The sequence below is a fragment of the Homarus americanus genome, unplaced genomic scaffold (assembly GCF_018991925.1).
Source record: "Homarus americanus isolate GMGI-L3 unplaced genomic scaffold, GMGI_Hamer_2.0 scaffold5831, whole genome shotgun sequence".
In the NCBI taxonomy this organism is placed as follows: Eukaryota; Metazoa; Arthropoda; class Malacostraca; order Decapoda; family Nephropidae; genus Homarus; species Homarus americanus.
The window spans coordinates 2,279,923-2,299,100 of NW_024719604.1; the positions used below are offsets into that span (position 1 = coordinate 2,279,923).

A 19,178-nucleotide genomic window follows, 5' to 3' on the forward strand; every position below is an offset into this window, starting at 1 on the left:
GCTTGTTGGATTACAGATGGTTGGTTCTAGCCTTCAGATTAATAATTTTCATTACTACTGGAATCTGACAATGACAGATCAATGACAAAAGACTCAAACATGAGCTCAAAAGCAATATCTTTTTTTCTATAGTCTTCTTCAAGACTCCTTGTGTGTTCTATACACTTTTGCCAGTTTTCAGGAGTCACATTATCAATGGCTCTTGTGTAAGTTCTTCAACTTCTGGTTTTTATTTGAGCTGAACTTCTTTTATGCCTCCTCCTTGATTTGGTCCCATACAAGTTCAGTATGGCTGAACTGACAATAATAGGGTGGCAGTTGAAGAATCTTTCTGCAGCAGCTAGTTCATCAATATTGTAATGCTGTAATCTTTTCTTGTGAAATTTTACCAACTTTAAAGTTGTGGCTTTGTGTGAGCAGCCTCATGAGGCCACTTGACTATATCTGCCATCTGTGTCTTGCTGGAATCTTCTGGTTACTGTATTGTCCAGAAATTATGAACCACAAAGATTTCACTTAAGATATGAACAATTCTTTGTGTCCAGCAGCTTCAGGACCAAAACATAAGGTGAAAAGTAACTTCACAATGAAGGCACATGGCTTTATTACTGTATTGTTAACAGGTTTAAATCTGACGAGAAAACTTTAGGTTTGGACATTATGTCGTGGATGTGATGGCATGTCGTACACAAACAAGTCATCGGTACACTGTACGTGGAGTGTTGTACCCTCTGCAGCAGTAAGGGCCTGTTCCTCTAGTAAAGCTATGCTCTCTTCATTCTGTAAGGAGAAGAGAGGTAAAGGAGATTACCTTATGGAATTATAATATACCCACTACAGTAGATGTGTACTGTACTGTATATCAAAATGGAGGACAGATACAAAACACTAAACCATACATATAAACACAAACACTGTAATATAACTGTACTGTTACAAGGATCTACAGTAACAATTTATAGTTATTCACAATGATCCCTGACCAACTATGTCGATTATGTTCTAGAATTCTCCCACAGTATATACAGGTGTGTGTGTGTGTGTAGAGCACACACACACCAAACAAATAATAATGGGAAAATCCTCTCACAAATAATCAGAAACAAGACAATAAAATGTATTAAAAATGTGAGAGTCTACCCTCAAGTCAACTCCGTGCTTTGGTAATAAAGTTTAATAACAAAGCACGGAGTTGACTTGAGGGTAGACTCACATTTTTTATAAATTTGTTTCTGATTGTATATATGTATTGCATTGTATATATGTGTGTGTGTAGACACACACACACACACACACACACACATATTTACAATACAGGTAAAGGAAATTACTGTCTCTAGAACGAATGGCTCCCTGTCCCAGCCGCGAAAGTGCCGGTAACTTTAAAACTATCCACAGACATTCTTGGGTACATCTACTGTAGAGTGTCATCCACGAATAATAGAGGACGTGAAATAAAAATCCGCGAATTTTGGGGGGGGGGGCCTCCCTGCATAGAAAACTGTCTACCCCAGAGTACAGGTACAGTCACTCAAAACACTATCTTTATTGGGGGTCGATAAATTTCAGAATGAACACTGCAACTCCTGTTGTCTCGGTAGGATTGTCGAAGTCCTTTGGCCACTATGTCATACTGTACTGTATTGTCTGACACCAAATCGTAAAGACCCGTTTTGGAGCGAGTGTACACCTTGATATATGAAAGGCTTCATCCTCAAAACCTTATCATAAAATGAATACAGTGTGTCCCCACATAATGGAGTCCCATAAAATGAAAGTTAATTTTATGACCCTCTGACCTATACAATAAATGATGTTCAACTTTTACGAATCCACGATGACACGCTATACTGTATTCAAATTTCTGACATACTATTTTAAGCTTTGCAAGGCAGCAACATCCAACAATAGAGGATGTGCAGCGACAATTTTGCTCGATGGTGCGTGTATCCTTCCACACCCTGTATGTGGGAGTTCACTTGAATTTTGCCTCAAATGCAAACACATCTCTCTCGTGTTAGGAAGTGAATTAAAAATAGCAAATGACAAACAAATCTGCCTCAGTGAATGTGAGTGGAAAGTGTTCTGCCTGCTCTGGCCCTTGTGGCAACCTGGCAGTAAAAAGCTTGCAAGATGTGGAGTTTGGAACAGACACTGAATATTATCAAGAGGCCTGAGAGTGATCAAGATCTGACCAAAATTGTAAAAGTTTCTGTACTTCGTGCACAAAACCTCACGATCAATGGCGAGTGGCTTCAAAAAGGGTACCAAGAGCCAGAGAACACAAGATGGAAAAGTTATGTTCAATTGGTAGTGGAGTAAAGAAAAGCTGTTAAGTGATGACATTAGAAGAGAAAATTTTAATTCTCAATAAAATACAAAGTAGCCCGAGTGAAGCAGCAGTTTGGCATGAATGAGTCGACTGTTCACACGATCAGGAAAAGTGAAGAAAAGATCTGTTCAAGTGTTGAGGCTTCTGCCCCTGTAAATGCTTAGGTATCCTAAGTACTGTACCAGATGAAATCCATTCTTGAAAACAAAATGGAGAAATTATTGAATGTGTGGATTAGCAAGCAGGTGAATAAAAAAGGCTGCAATGATCAGAGGTATTGCCATATGCGGGGGATTTTCAGGCAAACAAAGGTTAGTTTGCTAAGTTTACTAAAAGATTTAACCTTCATAATGTGAAGCTGGGTCAGCTGAGCATGAAGCAGCTGCACAGTTCAAACCATAACTTCTATAATGCATTAAGGATAAAGGATTTGCTCTGGAACAAATATTTAATGCAGACAAAACTTTTATAAAAGAAAGTGAGGAAGACTTCCATAACAAAGCAGCAGAAGATAATACATGTAACCTTCTATTAATGATGGGGATATATTCCTAAACCTGACATTAAGCAAAATTATCACTAAACGAAGGATAAAAGGCAATAATAGCCGTGGAGATGTTGCCATAAATAATGACAGTTATACAATACTCATAGAAATAAAGAAAATATAATATAAAATAAGAACAAATTAAGAGTATGGTGTGTGGCAAGTGATCACTGAATGTATGAGCTCATGGAGACAGTAAACTGTAATTGTGTTTTTCCTATATTGATTCACCAAATAGTACGTCATTTCCAAGTTATTAATACAGTAGTGTACATAATTACCTTGGTTGCCTCTTTACAAGTTGGTAAATATCTCTGTGAAAAGTGATTCAACAAGAGAGTTTTGGCAGAAATTGTTTTAGCAAAGTGTACAGCTTGAGATGGTGTTGAGTGTCCAAACTCCAAGGCCTTATCCTTAAGGGTGTCATCATGTGTTGCTTCATGGACGACAACATCACAACTTCTGCAATGAAAATATAACTTTCACCAAACTACTGCAGGTCATTAGAAATAATGTACAATACAATACGTACTGTATGTCCATTCACACAAACTCATTTACACTTCAGTTGTGGTCAGCCATCGTACTGCACTGTACAACTGAGGCACGTGTTTGGTAGCTGGTGCAATAAAGTCTTGGGAACCTCGTTGTTTATCTTCTCAGCCAAGGTTAATGACTCATATACTCAGTTGTTCATTACAGTAAATAATTCATAATGGGACGACTGTACTGGAACATGACTTAATACATGTACAGGTTGTTCCCATGGGCTACAGAGAACCAACACCCACATTCATTCTGCTGGCTAATAATATGAACCAGAGACTACCTACTGCATGGCACTTCCTACATGGACTCATTGTAGACTGGTGCCTCATTTGGATCTGCCTAGACATCATTTTGAGTTAATCAGACTGAGTTTGGTGTTTACAAGCAAGGTCAGCATTACAAATGTTTTCTAACCAGCTTTGGTTCACATCTTTCATCTCTGACATGAATTTTGACTGATTATTCATTGATTTAGAAACTTATGTGGATATCTTGACTGCACTGTTTGGTGGCCCTGGGGAGCATTCTTTCAGGGGTTGCAGTGAAATCCTGTATGGTATGGTACTTGTGGCAGTGAACCCATTGTCTGGCATCACTGTATGGTACTTGTAACATCCCCTCGGAGGCAGCAGTGAACGATGAATAACCTCAAGCCTGTACTGCTATTCTAGATGTTGTAACAGGAATGAATAGAAGATTCCAGGAAGTAATAAAACTTCCAGACTAGCAAGCTGACAAATGATGATCATGATAAATTAAAGACTAGAAAATTGGAAGTTAAGACAGCATATTGAGAACAGAATATATGACCAAATCAGCTCATTGCTTGAAAAAATGGTTTGAGTGTTGCTTGTGGTGTCAAAACAGCAGCAACCTTGTGAGCTTCTGACTACCTTGGGGCGAAAGCCACGTCCTTATTTCCCTGAAATATCATTTAACTGTGTAGCTCACACACACTGCAGCTGTTGTCTCCTAATTACAGTAGATGGGATCACAACCTAACCTACCCTCACACACACTGCAGCTGTCATATCTTTGTTAGTTGGGATCACAACCTCCTCTTTCTTCTTTTTCACCTTCTTCAGGTGCAAATTCTGCCTGGATTTCCATGATGGTGTCCTCCTTCTCCTCTGTGAGTGCTTCAACTGTAGGAGCCATGCTCACCAGGTGTCATCATGATATATGCTGTCAGGTGGCAACATCTCATTGTCTACTGCTGAGACTGTGGGAAATTCTTAATCAACCGCTGCCACGTTCTTGTCGTCTTTCTATCCATCTTTGTGCCAAAAGTTCCGAATTCCACTCTCTTTCATTTCATTCAAGACTTGGACACTCACCATCATCATCATGGCATCCAAGAGTGATTTTCTTCGACAGAGCAGCGGCTGATCCAGCTTCACCACTGTTGATCTTCTTCAAGACCTTTTGTAGCATGGATGACCCTCACCTCCAAACACGGCAGATGTTCTCCATGTACTGCCGTTTCCTCCTGTACAGTACTAATTCTGGACAATATAGTTAATGACAAAGAACAGACCAACTGCTGAAATGGCCAGTAAAATGAAAAGTGGTGAGAAAAAAGCAACTCCATACCTACCTACAATGGGAGGACCTCCATCCATCATAACATTTTACTCACTCGACAAGATGTGCTAGAGGAGAGGCGTCGCTGGTGTCTCCCAGGATCACCACCGTCCTACCTGGGATGGCAGGACCAACAACCATTTCAGGAGTGACTCTCTCTCCATTCTCTGTTGTCACTGACTTGCCTCCCTTCAGTTGGCCATATACTGGTCCTGTACAGGCAAGGAAAATGGATGATACAAAATTATATTAAAATAGTTATATGCTTAATCCTACTTCCAGAAAATAGTAATATTATAAGAAAATAAAAAATGTACAAATAGACAAAATACTATAGAGAAGTTGAGAAGCATAAAATATTACAGGTACTGTATACTGTTTGTAACAAATAGTTCTGTAGACATGTGTCCAAAGATCTGCAGGTCATAAACAATAAAGAACATTCATATTGTATATCTGTATAAATCACCAAATTATAAAACAAATTACAATTCAATCACTGAACAATACAACAGCTGTGTATAAATTATTAACTTTGAAGGTGAAATATTCTCAAAAACTTTATTTACAACACAGGAGGAATTACCCTACAGTACAGTCCTGTAATCTTAAATTTCATCCAAAACACCCAAGTTCCTTTTGCCTCACATCTGAAGGAGATTCATTGTTATAAAAATGTTGAACTATAATACAGCTATAACAAACAGGCTACAAGCATATCTATGTATCAAGAATGATCCAATTGAGTGTATGTAATTTAAAGTTTTGTCTTACGTATTTACGCATGTTTTAATACAGTATAAATATTTTTATGTTTTGTTAAGCTTCATTATTTTACTGAATCATAATATATGAAGAAAAATCTATGCCAAAAATCAAATTAGTTTCCCTTTCTGCTTTTCAAGTCATACACTTTAGAGGAGACAACAACATAGTACATAAATATAGTATAGTCTGGATTTACGCGGTTTTTGTTTACGCGTTTGGTCATTTACGCGGTGCCTTGCCAGAATGAAATGTTTTAATTACGCGGTAAATTTCATCATTTACGCGGCGAGCGGCTGGAGAGGTCCAGACGTGCCGCGCCATATTTTACTCACGACGTCCATTCTTGACCATATGTGGGAAGGGGTGCGCATTAGATCGCTCTTATGTTATCGCTGACGTCATATGACGTATCGGACTGTGATTGGGCCACGCATCCTTACCACCCACGCATTCCCTCCGCCGCTAGCTGTGATTGGTCTAATGTAACATGACGTGTCCTGCCACCAGAAGTCGCTGACCTAGCCGGGCCAGTCTCAGTGTTCTCAGTCCATTTATACAGTTCTCTCTTGTGCCCGCTATTCCCCTCACAATGGCTTACGCTGGACCCCCACCACCCTAGAAAAACCTTGAATTACCTGGACCAAGTCATGATTATGTGAAGGAAATCATCGAGTTGGGGGAGAAAATTAAGCTCAACCTTGACAAAGACCCAGTCAAGCATCGGTATGAAGTGTCTAATAACCATCTGTCGAAAGTTATGGAGCCGTATGTCCAGATCTATTACGACAACATCAATGCTAGTCGTCAACGTAGTATTAAGGACTTCTTCGCCCGCAACCCACCACAACCACAGCCAGCCCAAGTCAGTGACGGTGAGGATATAGACTTTGAGGGGTTTGTCAGGGAGGCCCTGCACACCTCTGCGAGTAGTGAAAGTGATTCACCAGAGGGCAACTAATCTGCCCTCTGCCTTGGAACCAGCCGCCATCCACGTGTGCCGACCCATCTCTTCTACTAACGTAAGTGTTAAACACCTTTAGATTTGTAGTTTTTTATTTAGATATTATGTGTGTGTAGCAATACCATCATAAAATTATGATGTTATTTTTACTACAAGGTACGTATTGTGTCGGAAAAAGTGGAGTTTGGGAGTCGGCCCAGTCTCTATTTCAATTAATTCCATATGTTCTGTCATTTCGTTTACGAGTTTCTTGTTTTACGCGGACCTCCACGGGTTCAATTGACCGCGTAAATGCAGACTATACTGTACATAACTATAATACAGTATTGTAGTCAGTGTGCTATATCTCTTCTTCCTGGGAGAAGTAGAGCCACGAGTGTTAAATGGTCACTTATAAGAGCTCTCTAAGTCAGACAAGGCTGGGGGGGGTCTCATGTGAGGCATCAGTTACCGAGTGTTGTCGTGACCATTGCTCCACTACGCACTGTTTTTGTTCGTATTTAGTGCTTCCTCATCGAAATAATATGACCTCTAAAGCAAGGTGTCTCCATGAACGTATTCTGTGAGGAGTAAGGGCTGAATCAGAGTAATTTTTACATCGGTAAGAATTAAGCGTGAATACCTGCATACAGTACGTACTGTAAGCACACCCCCCCCATCATCTTCCACCTCAAGATTTCTCTGCTACAACAAAAGTGCAGTACAGTATATATGTATTGTATACTACAGTTAAATTGAATTTTGTTTTTATAAGTATATTTTCAGTAAAATGATTGTTGAAAGGATCCAGGGGGAAGGTTATGCAAGAGTCAGAATTATAGATAAGTTGGCCAGCCTCGAGCCCCATATGGTCCGACTTATGGTGTTCTTACTGTACGGTACTGTACTGTGAACTGGGGTAAAGGATTAATTAAATACCTATACAGTATATACTCACATATAACACCAGCAGCAGGACTGGCTTGCCTCACTACACTGTGGGCTCAATCCCCAGGTCAGAAGCTGCTGTGACTGTAGCCCAGCAGGGTGACATAATCACTAAGTCCACTTTGGTTTGACACAACCAACTCATGAATTAAACTCAGACAAATAGATTTACCCAATCTTAAGTGTACTGTACTGTACATTCCATCATATTATTTCAGCCTTTTCTTACAAGACCTGGCACATAGAAAGACACAAGTGTGATGAAATAAGTTATTAAAATTTTTAAAAAGTTAGTCAACATTATCTGGTGTTTTTTTTAGAAAACAGCTTTTGTTCTCTTGTTCATATGAGAGAAGCCGGCACACCTTTAGGTAATTTGGTCAACACTTGAGGCAGTAACGTCTTGTTAATCACCAACATAATATCCCTCTCAAAGACAATACTGTACTTCAACTAGAGACTTAACACAGCAGACAGGGAGTAATAGATGCAGTACAGTACCAGGTTTAGTGTGTAAGATCAACAATGGACTCATAGGTTACATTTACTTATAGTATATAAAGCACTTACAGCTGATCAGTCAACACTTAAGGTTACTATTAGAACTCCAGTGAGGTCTAAAAATCCCTGTGTACCTGTAGTAACAAATAATAGTGTCTAGTTTTTCCTTGTTATACCTACATTGTTAAAAGCAGATCAAGGAACAGCACAGTATAGTGTTAATTATTGAAGATGCACAGGGATTTTTCTATCATCCTCTACATCAAAACTTGTTATAATAAGAACTATTGAGGACACATACTGAACTGAAAGTTTTGTGTTCAGTTTGAATAATGGTTACCTATATTTTCTTAGCTTTACATGTCTAACATATTCCATTCATGGACAGTTTAATTGAACTTTTCTCTACTCAGAATCTACTAACACAAAGACAGTCTTTATGAGAGAAAGCTGCAATGTATTCTAGTAAACTACAGTGAACCCTCGAAGATTCGGACCCGGAAAATCCAGATTTCGGAAGATTCGGACAAAATTTAGGGGTTCCAGGGGCTAAGAAGCAGTCCCAAAACAGAGCAAAGATCATCTTAGGCCCGTGTGACTAAGAATGCAGGACACAGGTGCCCGAGGCGGGAAACATAAACAGTTATCAATTGTTGTTTGCGGGAATATTATTTCATTCACTCTAGTAATGATACAATGTTTCTTATGTTATCATAGGTAACTGCATGGTTTATATAATTTGTTTATCACTGTGCCCATCACCATTTTCAAATTAGACTACAAGATATATATTTCTCCCATACGTATTTCGATCATACACCTGGCAATGGTTGCGAGTAAGGGGGTGAGTGACCGCTAGTTAGCGCGCCGCCTGCTGTTGTAACTGTCCTCACTTCCTGCCATATTTCACTGGTTTTACCGTTATTCTTAATGTTTACTGATATTAGTGCTTAAAAGTGATTAATTATGACATTGTAGCTAGGTTAGACTCATCACTGTAACCACCAGGCTACTGGGCCAAACTGTGAGGTGTTATGGTTGTTTTTCAACTCGTATTTTCGGGTAGATATATGTAACTTTCTTCATTTATTTTTACTCAGTTACATGCTCACACCATCCTACATACATACAGGTTATTGTGAAAAAAATATTAACAATTGTCCTAAAGGTAAACACATAAAGGGAATATACATTTCTTTGCACACGAGTTAGCTGGTTCAGTGAGGGAGGGGAGGAGGGTCTAGGGGTGGGGAGCATTGCTTGGGAATTGGCATCGGCTAGTCTCCATTGCTATGGTGAGCCAGGGAGTATATGCAAATGGCGACTGTGTTGAACTTTCATTTGGCTTTTATTTACTGGTTTAGCAATACAGTAATTTTTGTTGTACCTTATTTATTGGTATTATTTTTTTTTTTATTCCTCACATTTACTGGTCCTGTACATATTATTTTATGAAAACTATGACTACAGGAAGAAAATACACATATAAACTTTTTTCCTAAATACTCCCTGCCAAAATAGGGGGTGAGTCTTATATGCGGTAAAATATGATGCTGTATTTTTGTTGTTTATAATTATTTATCGTTCGTCTACATTTAGTACATTCGCCAGAAGATACGGACAATTGGCTTTTTCAGACAGGTGGTGCGCCCTCTTCTAGTCAGGATCTTTGAGGGTTCATTGTATGTGAATTGGCCTCTGAGTTCACAAGACCAAACAGCAATATCCCTCACAATCACACACACACAAAAGAATTATAATAATAATAAAAATTTACCATATTTAATATACCCAAAATGATCACAATTATTAACTACTGTACATCAATAAAATCCTCCTAAGAATGAGTGACAACAACTCTACAACTCACCTGGTTTTATGCCAAGAGACAATAGCTTGTTTGTGTCAAGGGTGCCTGGTCTATCCTTCTCCTTGATGACATAGCCAAAGGTGGGCACGCGGTGATGTATCCAACCGGCCGACACACACCATCTTTCGTCGTCTATACTGTAACCCAAAGGCTCAGTTCATCAGCTATGGGCTTTTATTTTATATTTGCTTTTAAGGACATTCCCTGATTTACAAAAGGGTTCTTTTCTTGATAAACTTTTCATAAGCCTAGTTTTTATATATTAAAGCAATTTTCCCATAGACTCCCACTACTGTATAAAAGTTATATCTAATTTCCAACATTTTACATGAGAATAAATGAGGAGAAATTGTACTGCCTGAGTGATTGTGTGTGTCTGGTGAGTCTACTTGTCTTGAGGGAGCTTAAGGAGTAAGTTATATGGTGATTGTAGGAGTATGATGACAGATTTACTGATACCTGTACTTAATAAATTGTGTGTGTTAGAGAATAAAGAAATAAATAAGTATACAGTATTGGTTTACTGGTAAAAAAAAAACACTATTTTAGCATATTTTCATTATTATAATTATATTTTTCTCATAAATTAAGGGTTTTCACTTGCTAATCAAAGCTTGTGACAAAAAACCCCCTCATAATTGCAAATATAGTACAGTAAATTAAATCCTCATAAATCAGGGTCTTCCTGTACTGCCTTCACCGTCACAATCCTCCATCAGTTAGTATATGAATTTCTGGGGCAGTGTTTCTCAGGCAGGAGATAAACCATTTCTGCCATTATAAAAACACGATAGCTAACATTTACAGCCATTTTATAAACAATTTCACTGTTACCAATAAACATAAAAAAACAAATACTATACTGTATTTACTTTACATAACTTATACAAAAAATTAAAAAATGTATGACCCCCACTGGTATCTGTTGTTGGAGGTGAGATGCAACAAGTGAAGGGTTGGCTAATAGGACTCACAGTGGCTCGTGCCTCTGGCTCAGTCGGGTAGTGCGTCTTACCATAAAGTAAATAAAGATATAGCCAGTGTTACTTGTGCCAACCACCACCCACTGATATATCAATGGGTGAAGTAATAGAGAAAATTGATATTTTTGTTGCATTCTGGATTGAACAAACAGAGGCAATAGATGTAACACACAAACCATATCCCACGTACAGCTGCCAGTGAAAGTTGCCGATGGTGTCACTTGTTGCTCGTATGTGGGTTCCTGGCAGCTGACTGGGGTGACACGTTGTTTCTGAGCAAATGTCAACTCGGAAGTCCTCACCGCCCTGTGTATGTTGAACCTCCTCTGGCACCAGCTCATGTACCTGGTGGTGGATAATATGTATAAAGTGTGTATATTATGTATACCTGGTGGTGAATAATATGTATAAAGTGTGTTTATTATGTATACTTGGTTGTGGCATAAAAAAGTGTGTATAATTTGTTCTGCACTACATTAATAAAATGACCATAAATAACATAATGTATCAATAATGGGACAGTAAACCCTTGATAACTCGGCACACATGGGGCTCTGGCCTTGCCGAGTTATCCCAAATTCAGACTCATCAAGACAATTCCCCCTCCTCCTACAATTTTTTTTTTTACCCATATCTGTGTACCTGTAATTACTAAATGTAAAGTAACAGCACTGGAGGCGAAGAATGAAGCATCATGGTAGGTGACACAGGCATGGTATGTGACACAGAGGCATGGTAGGTGACACAGGCATGGTAGGTGACACAGAGGCATGGTAGGTGACACAGAGGCATGGTAGGTGACACAGGCATGGTATGTGACACAGAGGCATGGTAGGTGATGCAGGTGGCCAGATATGCTGTGATTTCTCCGGATAATTTTACATATCTCGGCATTTCATGAGTTATACTAATACATTTCGAGACCATATCCATGCTGAGTTATCGAGGGTTAACTGTAACTGCTGCCCCTCTGGTTCTCTCATCGCACTAGTGTATTAAACTGATGCAGTGTTGTGTAAATTTACATTTGTATTTGTGTATTTTTTTCTTAAATATACAACACAAGAGCTTGATATACAATGGTACACACATCAAGTGTCTAGACCAGGGGTACTCAACTGGCAGACCACGGTTAGCTTTGGTGCAGCCCCCAGCATCTCACCAAAGACCACATGAGTGCCATGGCAAACCAGTTATCAGAGTTTTTGCAAGATGAAAAGAAAATGGAACTTGTAGTATTTTTAGCAGGTATTACATCTCATCTCAATGCTCTCAATGTCAAGCTGCAAGGAGGAAACAACATAGTGTGTGATCTGATATCAACTGTTCAAGCTTTCCAGAAGAAACCGGAACTTTTCAAGCACGATCTCCGAGGAGAACTTGTCCACTTCCCCAAACCTTTGAAGCATATCAAAGGAAGGAAATATCATAACCATTTACATGTTCAGTTCATCAAGAAACTTATTGATGATTTCAAGGCTTGTTTTGATATCTCTCTTCAGAAGACTGCTGTTTACTCTGAACCCCTTCTTGGTCACAAATGTCTCCGAGTTTTCAAAAGAAGCAATACAGACATTCAAATGGGTATGTGCAGCACCAATCCAAATGGAACTAATTGATCTTCAAGAAAATGTGGCCTTGAAAGAAGAGGTTGATAACTGTGAGTCCATCACATTCTGGAGAAGGTGTCTCAAGCTGGTTCCTCATCTTCACAAAGTCTCATTGCATATCCTCACAATGTTTGGCTCTACTTACCAGTGTGAGTCTGCTTTCTCTGCCATAAATTTAGGGAAGAACAAATACTGCTCAAGCATCACCAGTGAACACCTTCATCATTGTCTTTGACTAGTTATCACATCATTGTACCAAAGTTCAGGCAATTGGCAAGAAGCACGAAGTGTCACTTTTCACACTAATGATGATTAATCACACAATTATACACCCAGTCACAATTACATGTACTGTACACTCAGGGTCAAAACTAATCATACCCCTTTTCCTATTCAATAAAGATGGATGAATAATTACTTTTGAACCAATATTTTGTGTGTGTGCTATAGAGATTTAGTTTATTTCTTTTCATTCATTATGTGTACTGTACTCTTCATTTGTTTGTTATTGCCTCATATTAAATGAAATCTCCTGCAGACCTTGGCCATCTAGAAAATTTATGTGACTGGACCTTTACATAGAGTAATTGAGTACCTCTGGTCTAGACTATACCTGTACAATACAGTAAATTGGCCAGGTTCAGTACAGGAGGTCTCCATATATCTGTGTTAGCACTTCACCTTCTAACACTCCATAAAATAAATAAAATATAGATTTGGGGTTTTTGTTTGTGTATCAAAGCATAGAATAAAAAATTATATCTTCCAAAATATGTAAAAAGGGCTCAACATAAATCATGGTGCAACTGAAAGGTGAAAGAACAATTTATGACTCAATTGATGAGTATTTATGATGTGGGTGTAGTGGGCTGGGAGTGTCCCTTTAACTGCTGCTCTGTTTCTGCCGAGGCCTTTACTGTTAGTTCATCATTATGGGTGTAAGAAGCAACATGACGAGACTGACGCCACCCTGTATGCTTCTGACTAAGAGAAAGACTAAAATATATTGGTACATCCAGAGGAGAGGATGACACCAACCACCACAAGAACCCTACATCAACTTTATCACATACAACACTAAAGAAAACATGGCAAGGTATTATATATGATCAGAAAATATTACATTCAAATACATACCACCGCCCCGGTCGTACCAAAATTTTGTCAAATTACGTATTTTCAAGTCCCAACGTTAGTGATTGCGCTGTGTACTGACAAAATTTTCGTTTGTAATTCCCTTTAAAATGGCTGGCAAGCTTAAAAGTTAGAGTATTGTGGTGCTGAGAAGAAAAAGAAACACCCATTTTAGATTTTCTATGTATTATTTTCGCATTTTCGACTTATGACCTGGATTTGGGTCCCTAACCCCGTCGTAAGTCGAGGAGTGGCTGTAGGTATATTGTATTTTTCTTAAGTGAATTTCATTTCATTTTACCTTTTTATTGCATTATTGACTTAACCTAACACCATGTTAAATGACAAAAAATTATTAGTGAATTTATACTAAAAAAAGTGCAGTATCTGGTGAGCCGGTCACTTGAAGTGTTTTGATGAAATTTTTTTTTTTCCAACATTAGGGTAATCCTTTGTGAATCTTTCTGATTATATCTGAAACACTTTAGACCAAATACTGTAGTATGTATACAAGTAATTGAAGAATTCATAAAGGTCTTCTCATTTACAGTCTTGGTGAATAGACTATGAAATATAATTAAACAAGCATAAGATTCTTCTTAGTGATTTATCCTTTGTCTCTGGTCAGTTCACTGGCTGGTCAGGTAGTTGGTCTGTCACACACTACTGGCAGTACTGTACTGGGCATGTTGAGGTGATGGTGAGAATACAGGTTGGTAATAAAAGACAATAAGTGAAATACTGTACAGTACATGCAGCACAGTCCAGTACATGCAGCACTGTACAGAACATGCAGCACAGTACAGTACATGCAGCACTGTACAGTACATGCAGCACAGTACAGTACATGCAGCACTGTACAGTACATGCAGCACTGTACAGTACATGCAGCACAGTACAGTACATGCAGCACAGTACAGTACATGCAGCACAGTACAGTACATGCAGCACTGTACAGTACATGCAGCACAGTACAGTACATGCAGCACTGTACAGTACATGCAGCACAGTACAGTACATGCAGCACTGTACAGTACATGCAGCACTGTACAGTCTAGGAATAGTTTGATACCTTCAACAGAAACCGGATAAGATAAAAATGAGGGTTATTCAGAATAGATTAAGGGCAAAGTTAAGCTGATCCCTCTGGACAACATAACATACACCATTCTATACCCAGCACTACATCTTCCCCATTTTCTGTTGCAATAAAACTAAGTTCTCATGAAGATTGAATACCCTTAACACTAACCCAACCTAACCTAGCCCCCAAGGTAATATTAGGGTGTTTAATCATCAGGTGAAATAAGCTGAGGTGGGGCTAATATCCACATGATCTTAATAAAAATATAAAATAATTATCATCTCCATTTACCCGAAACTGGTAGAGCAGAGGAGATTGGGACAAGGTAAGAGCGGTGGTGATAAATCTGCTGATTCCAAAAGGACCAAAAATTTCTATGATAGGAGGTCCTTTCTTTTTGACTTGTTCCTCTACTAGACCCATCTGTGAGGAGATGGTACAGAGCAGACCTGGCAGACCAAATATGTGATCCCCATGGAGGTGAGTTATAAATATTTTGTTAATTTTTTGTCTTGATACAGCCACTTTCTGTGCCTGAATCTGGGTTCCTTCACCACAGTCGAACAGCCACACACAACCATCTGTAAGTATCAAATTAGTTCAGATGATACGAAGATACAGTACAGTAGTCATGGAATTTAATCACCTGCCAAAATTAAAGATATTTCATTCAACACAATTTCCAGGTAAATGGTCATAAAACATTGATGATATCTCTACAATACTAAATAAAAAGTATCTGTCAACAAAATAAAATGGGGGACTAAGAGGCTTCTGTAAAATGGATAATTATGTGACCAAGGAAGCATGTAATAAGCTATAGTACAGCCACTCCTCGACTTACGACGGGGTTAGGGACCCAAATCCAGGTCGTAAGTCGAAAATGCTTAAATAATACATACAAAATCTAAAATGGGTGTTTCTTTTTCTTCTCAGCACCACAAAACTCACTTTTAAGCTTGCCAGCCATTTTAAAGTGAATTACAAACAAAAATTTTGTCAGTCCACAGCACAATCACTGACGTTGGGACTCAAAAATGCGTAATTTGAAAAATTTTTGGTATGACTGAGGCGGTCGTATGTCCAGGTGGTCGTAGGTCGAGAATGTCGTAAGTCGAGGAGTAGCTGTATTTGTATCAGTTTGATTATATTATTAGCTAACCCTTAAGCCCCGGGTTAGGGTGCTGCTGGCAGTATTCCCCCCCGCGGGGTTAAATCGTGAGAAAAAATCAACTTTTCCAAAAATAATAAAAATGAATAATACAAAACAGTATATAATTATTCTCTAACACTGACAATTTATTAAGTCTATAAATAAACTTTCAATGTGTCGTCCTACTTCAACAATCACCATATAACTCAGTACTTAAACTCACGTCAAGACAATTAGACTCATCACACACAGTCACTCAGCCAGTTCCCTCATTGAACAATTTATCACCATTTATTCTCAAGCAATTATATGAAAATATATTTTATGTTCTTAAAGTTTATTTTTTAATTATGTACCATAAAGTTGTAGAGTTGTAAGAGGAAGTGTGTTACTGTGTCTAGAATAGAAGTTTGGTGGTGTGGAGATGCTGACACCCACACAAGAGAAGATGAGTGTAGTGGTCAGCTGAGAAGGCCACTGGTCAACTGGCTGATGTCATGCCACTAGTCAGCTGGCTGATGTCATGCCACTAGTCAGCTGGCTGATGTCATGCCACTAGTCAGCTGGCTGATGTCATGCCACTAGTCAGCTGGCTGATGTCATGCCACTTTGAAGTCAGCTCGTGGTAAAGTCACAGTTCTGTGCAATTTTCAGTTCCTCATTAAATTCCTTTGCTTTATCAAAAAACATCGGTCCAAAGTAACATAAGTATTCTTGTTAATTACTGTACAGTACATGCTTTAGTTAGACACAAGTTCATGATAGTGTTCACTGTATGCAATTATCCATTTCACAGAATCTGCTTGGTCCTAAACTTTTTGGTTGACAGATAGTTTACTGTACAGTATTGTACTGTACACCAAAGTTACAGTACTGTAGCTCTGACAGTTTTCTGTACTTGTGGCTTCTTTAACTTGTGGCTGTGACCTTTAGAGTGGCAGCCATTAGCTACTGAGCTCCAGATAGTCTGTAAATTTGAGTGAGTACAATACTGTCCTTTGAGGTGTGTCTGAAATAATGTTCACACTGTTAAATTGCCCCTTGTCCTTCTATACAGGGGTAGTATGAACTAGGCAATTGGAGATGTTCTAATATCCCTTTGTCAGTGTGTGTGAGTGCCAGCACCAGTTTGGTGGTTCTCCTTTGGATGTTATCAAGTGGCAGGTTTTGATACAGTATCTCAAGAGGACAAACAAATTCAATACTGTACTGTACTCAGAGTGAGGGTGCCCAACATTTTTGAAAAGGGTTGTAATAGACAGACTATACGTATAGGTCATCTATAAGACTTCTACAAATATACTGTGTTAGCATGACTCACCTTATCAACCATACAATATACTGTATAGGGGCACACTGATTATATTAACAAGGCTTGATGAACATTTCTAATGTTTATATTTAGGCATCTCTGTTGTGACAGTATACAGATTGAAATTGCTACACATTTATTTTGTATTAACAGTTGTACTTGTACAGGGTATTGGTATTTCTACAAAAACTATTAAATAATTTTAACTGTCACTAACCATCATGCTGTAGCGCTGTAGCCGACACACCTCGTCTTGTCGTAGGATAGCTTGAACCTGTGCCCAGGAAGTGGAGTTTCATGATGACAACTGCCTGTAGATCAATAAGATTTATAATACAGTACAGGTACTAACAGAGCATTATACTGTACTGTACACTGATGTACCCTTTTATGGTACAGTACAGTACTGTACTTAAATGTAACCTGAATCAATGTCATTCTTAGCATCTGAAACTAAAACATCAAAACCAATGATGATGATGATGATAATGATATTCAGGGCTGGATTAAAAATTATGGGGGCTCCTGGCCAAGCAACTTGGGGTCTTGCCATTAAAACACAATTTTCAATACCGTGTATATATACTGTACAGGTATGGAACCATTTATCTGGCATGCTTGGGACCTGGGGGTTACTGTTAAAGCTTTTTTTATCCGGAATTTAGAATGCCAGGCCTAAATTATACAGCAAACCTTCTGTAACTGGCTGTCAGGGCTCTGTTCAGGTCACTAGATTCCCCCTAAAAGTAGCTTTAATTGTACACTGTAACATTAACACTTAAAATAGTATGCACACAAACACCAAGAATAAAACTATAATTATATACTACAGTACAGTAATAATGCAAGTACAAAAAGAGCAAAAATTATAAAAGGTGGTACACACACAGCATCACGGACACCCCTGATACTCGCTTACCTTATTGATCCTGCAGTGACCTTAACAACAGTGTCCTGCTGGTGACACATATTGACTATGTTGACTTCAAACAGGCACTGGCACTTGGGTGGTTACTCTACTGAACTTGAAAACACTTTAGGCAGGCCTCACCCAACTCCCCTCTCTTACCATGCACACAGTTCCCTGCAGCTGTGTATCTTATTACTCTTACTGCTGTGTTGCTGTGTTGTAGCCTCACCTCCTACTGCCGTGTTGACCTGCTACAGCTTCACCTCCTACTGCCGTGTTGACCTGCTACAGCTTCCCCTCCTACTGCCGTGTTGACCTGCTACAGCTTCACTCTTACTGCCGTGTTGACCTGCTACAGCTTCCCCTCCTACTGCCGTGTGTTGACCTGCTACAGCTTCACACCTCCTACTGCTCCTGACCTACAGCTTCCCCTCCTACTGCTGTGTTGACCTGCTACAGCTTCCTCCTACTGCTGTGTTGGACCTGCTACAGCTTCCCCTCCTACTGCTGTGTTGACCTGCTACAGCTTCCCTCTTACTGCTGTGTTGACCTGCTACAGCTTCCCCTCCTACTGCTGTGTTGACCTGCTACAGCTTCCCTCTTACTGCTGTGTTGACCTGCTACAGCTTCCCCTCCTACTGCTGTGTTGACCTGCTACAGCTTCACCTCTTACTGCTGTACTGCTGTGTGGGGTTGACCTGCTACAGCTTCCCCTCCTACTGCTGTGTTGACCTGCTACAGCTTCACCTCTTACTGCTGTGTTGACCTGCTACAGCTTCCCCTCCTACTGCTGTGTTGACCTGCTACAGCTTCACTTCTTACTGCTGTGTTGACCTGCTACAGCTTCACCTCCTACTGCTGTGTTGACCTGCTACAGCTTCACCTCCTACTGCTGTGTTGACAACCATGTGCTGCCACCTGCCCCCAGTTCTTTACACTAACAATGGCCGTCT

At 39.3% G+C, this 19,178-nt stretch overlaps 1 protein-coding gene across 10 annotated transcripts; it reads right to left on the reverse strand.

Annotated features, from left to right (window-relative positions):
• Positions 1-587: 587 nt before the first annotated feature.
• On the reverse strand, positions 588-19,169 carry LOC121860138 (zinc phosphodiesterase ELAC protein 1-like). 10 transcript variants are annotated; one of them, XM_042357178.1, is made up of 11 exons: positions 18,924-19,169; positions 18,709-18,876; positions 18,645-18,675; positions 18,489-18,613; positions 17,533-17,626; positions 15,142-15,431; positions 11,213-11,367; positions 10,040-10,176; positions 5,068-5,224; positions 3,161-3,341; positions 588-780 (listed from the first exon to the last, which is right to left on the reverse strand). In XM_042357178.1, exons 5-11 carry the CDS (start codon positions 17,612-17,614, stop codon positions 646-648), a joined length of 1,137 nt encoding a protein of 378 aa, XP_042213112.1. In that variant the 5' UTR covers positions 17,615-17,626; positions 18,489-18,613; positions 18,645-18,675; positions 18,709-18,876; positions 18,924-19,169; the 3' UTR covers positions 588-645. The 10 variants fall into 10 exon arrangements, with proteins under 10 accessions (XP_042213112.1, XP_042213110.1, XP_042213115.1 ...); XM_042357176.1 differs by having other exon boundaries at positions 18,455-18,613; XM_042357181.1 differs by lacking the exons at positions 18,645-18,675; positions 18,709-18,876 and having other exon boundaries at positions 18,455-18,507.
• Positions 19,170-19,178: the final 9 nt, after the last annotated feature.

Excerpts from the sequence above, each read along its gene's own strand:
- LOC121860138 (XM_042357181.1), bottom strand. The coding sequence starts at position 17,614 with ATGAAACTCCACTTCCTGGGCACAGGTTCAAGCTATCCTACGACAAGA. Across the intron at positions 5,225-10,039 it reads GTCTCTTGGCATAAAACCAG|GACCAGTATATGGCCAACTG; the intron begins GTGAGTTGTAGA and ends TTGCCTGTACAG. Across the intron at positions 781-3,160 it reads CTTGTAAAGAGGCAACCAAG|AATGAAGAGAGCATAGCTTT; the intron begins GTAATTATGTAC and ends TTCTCCTTACAG.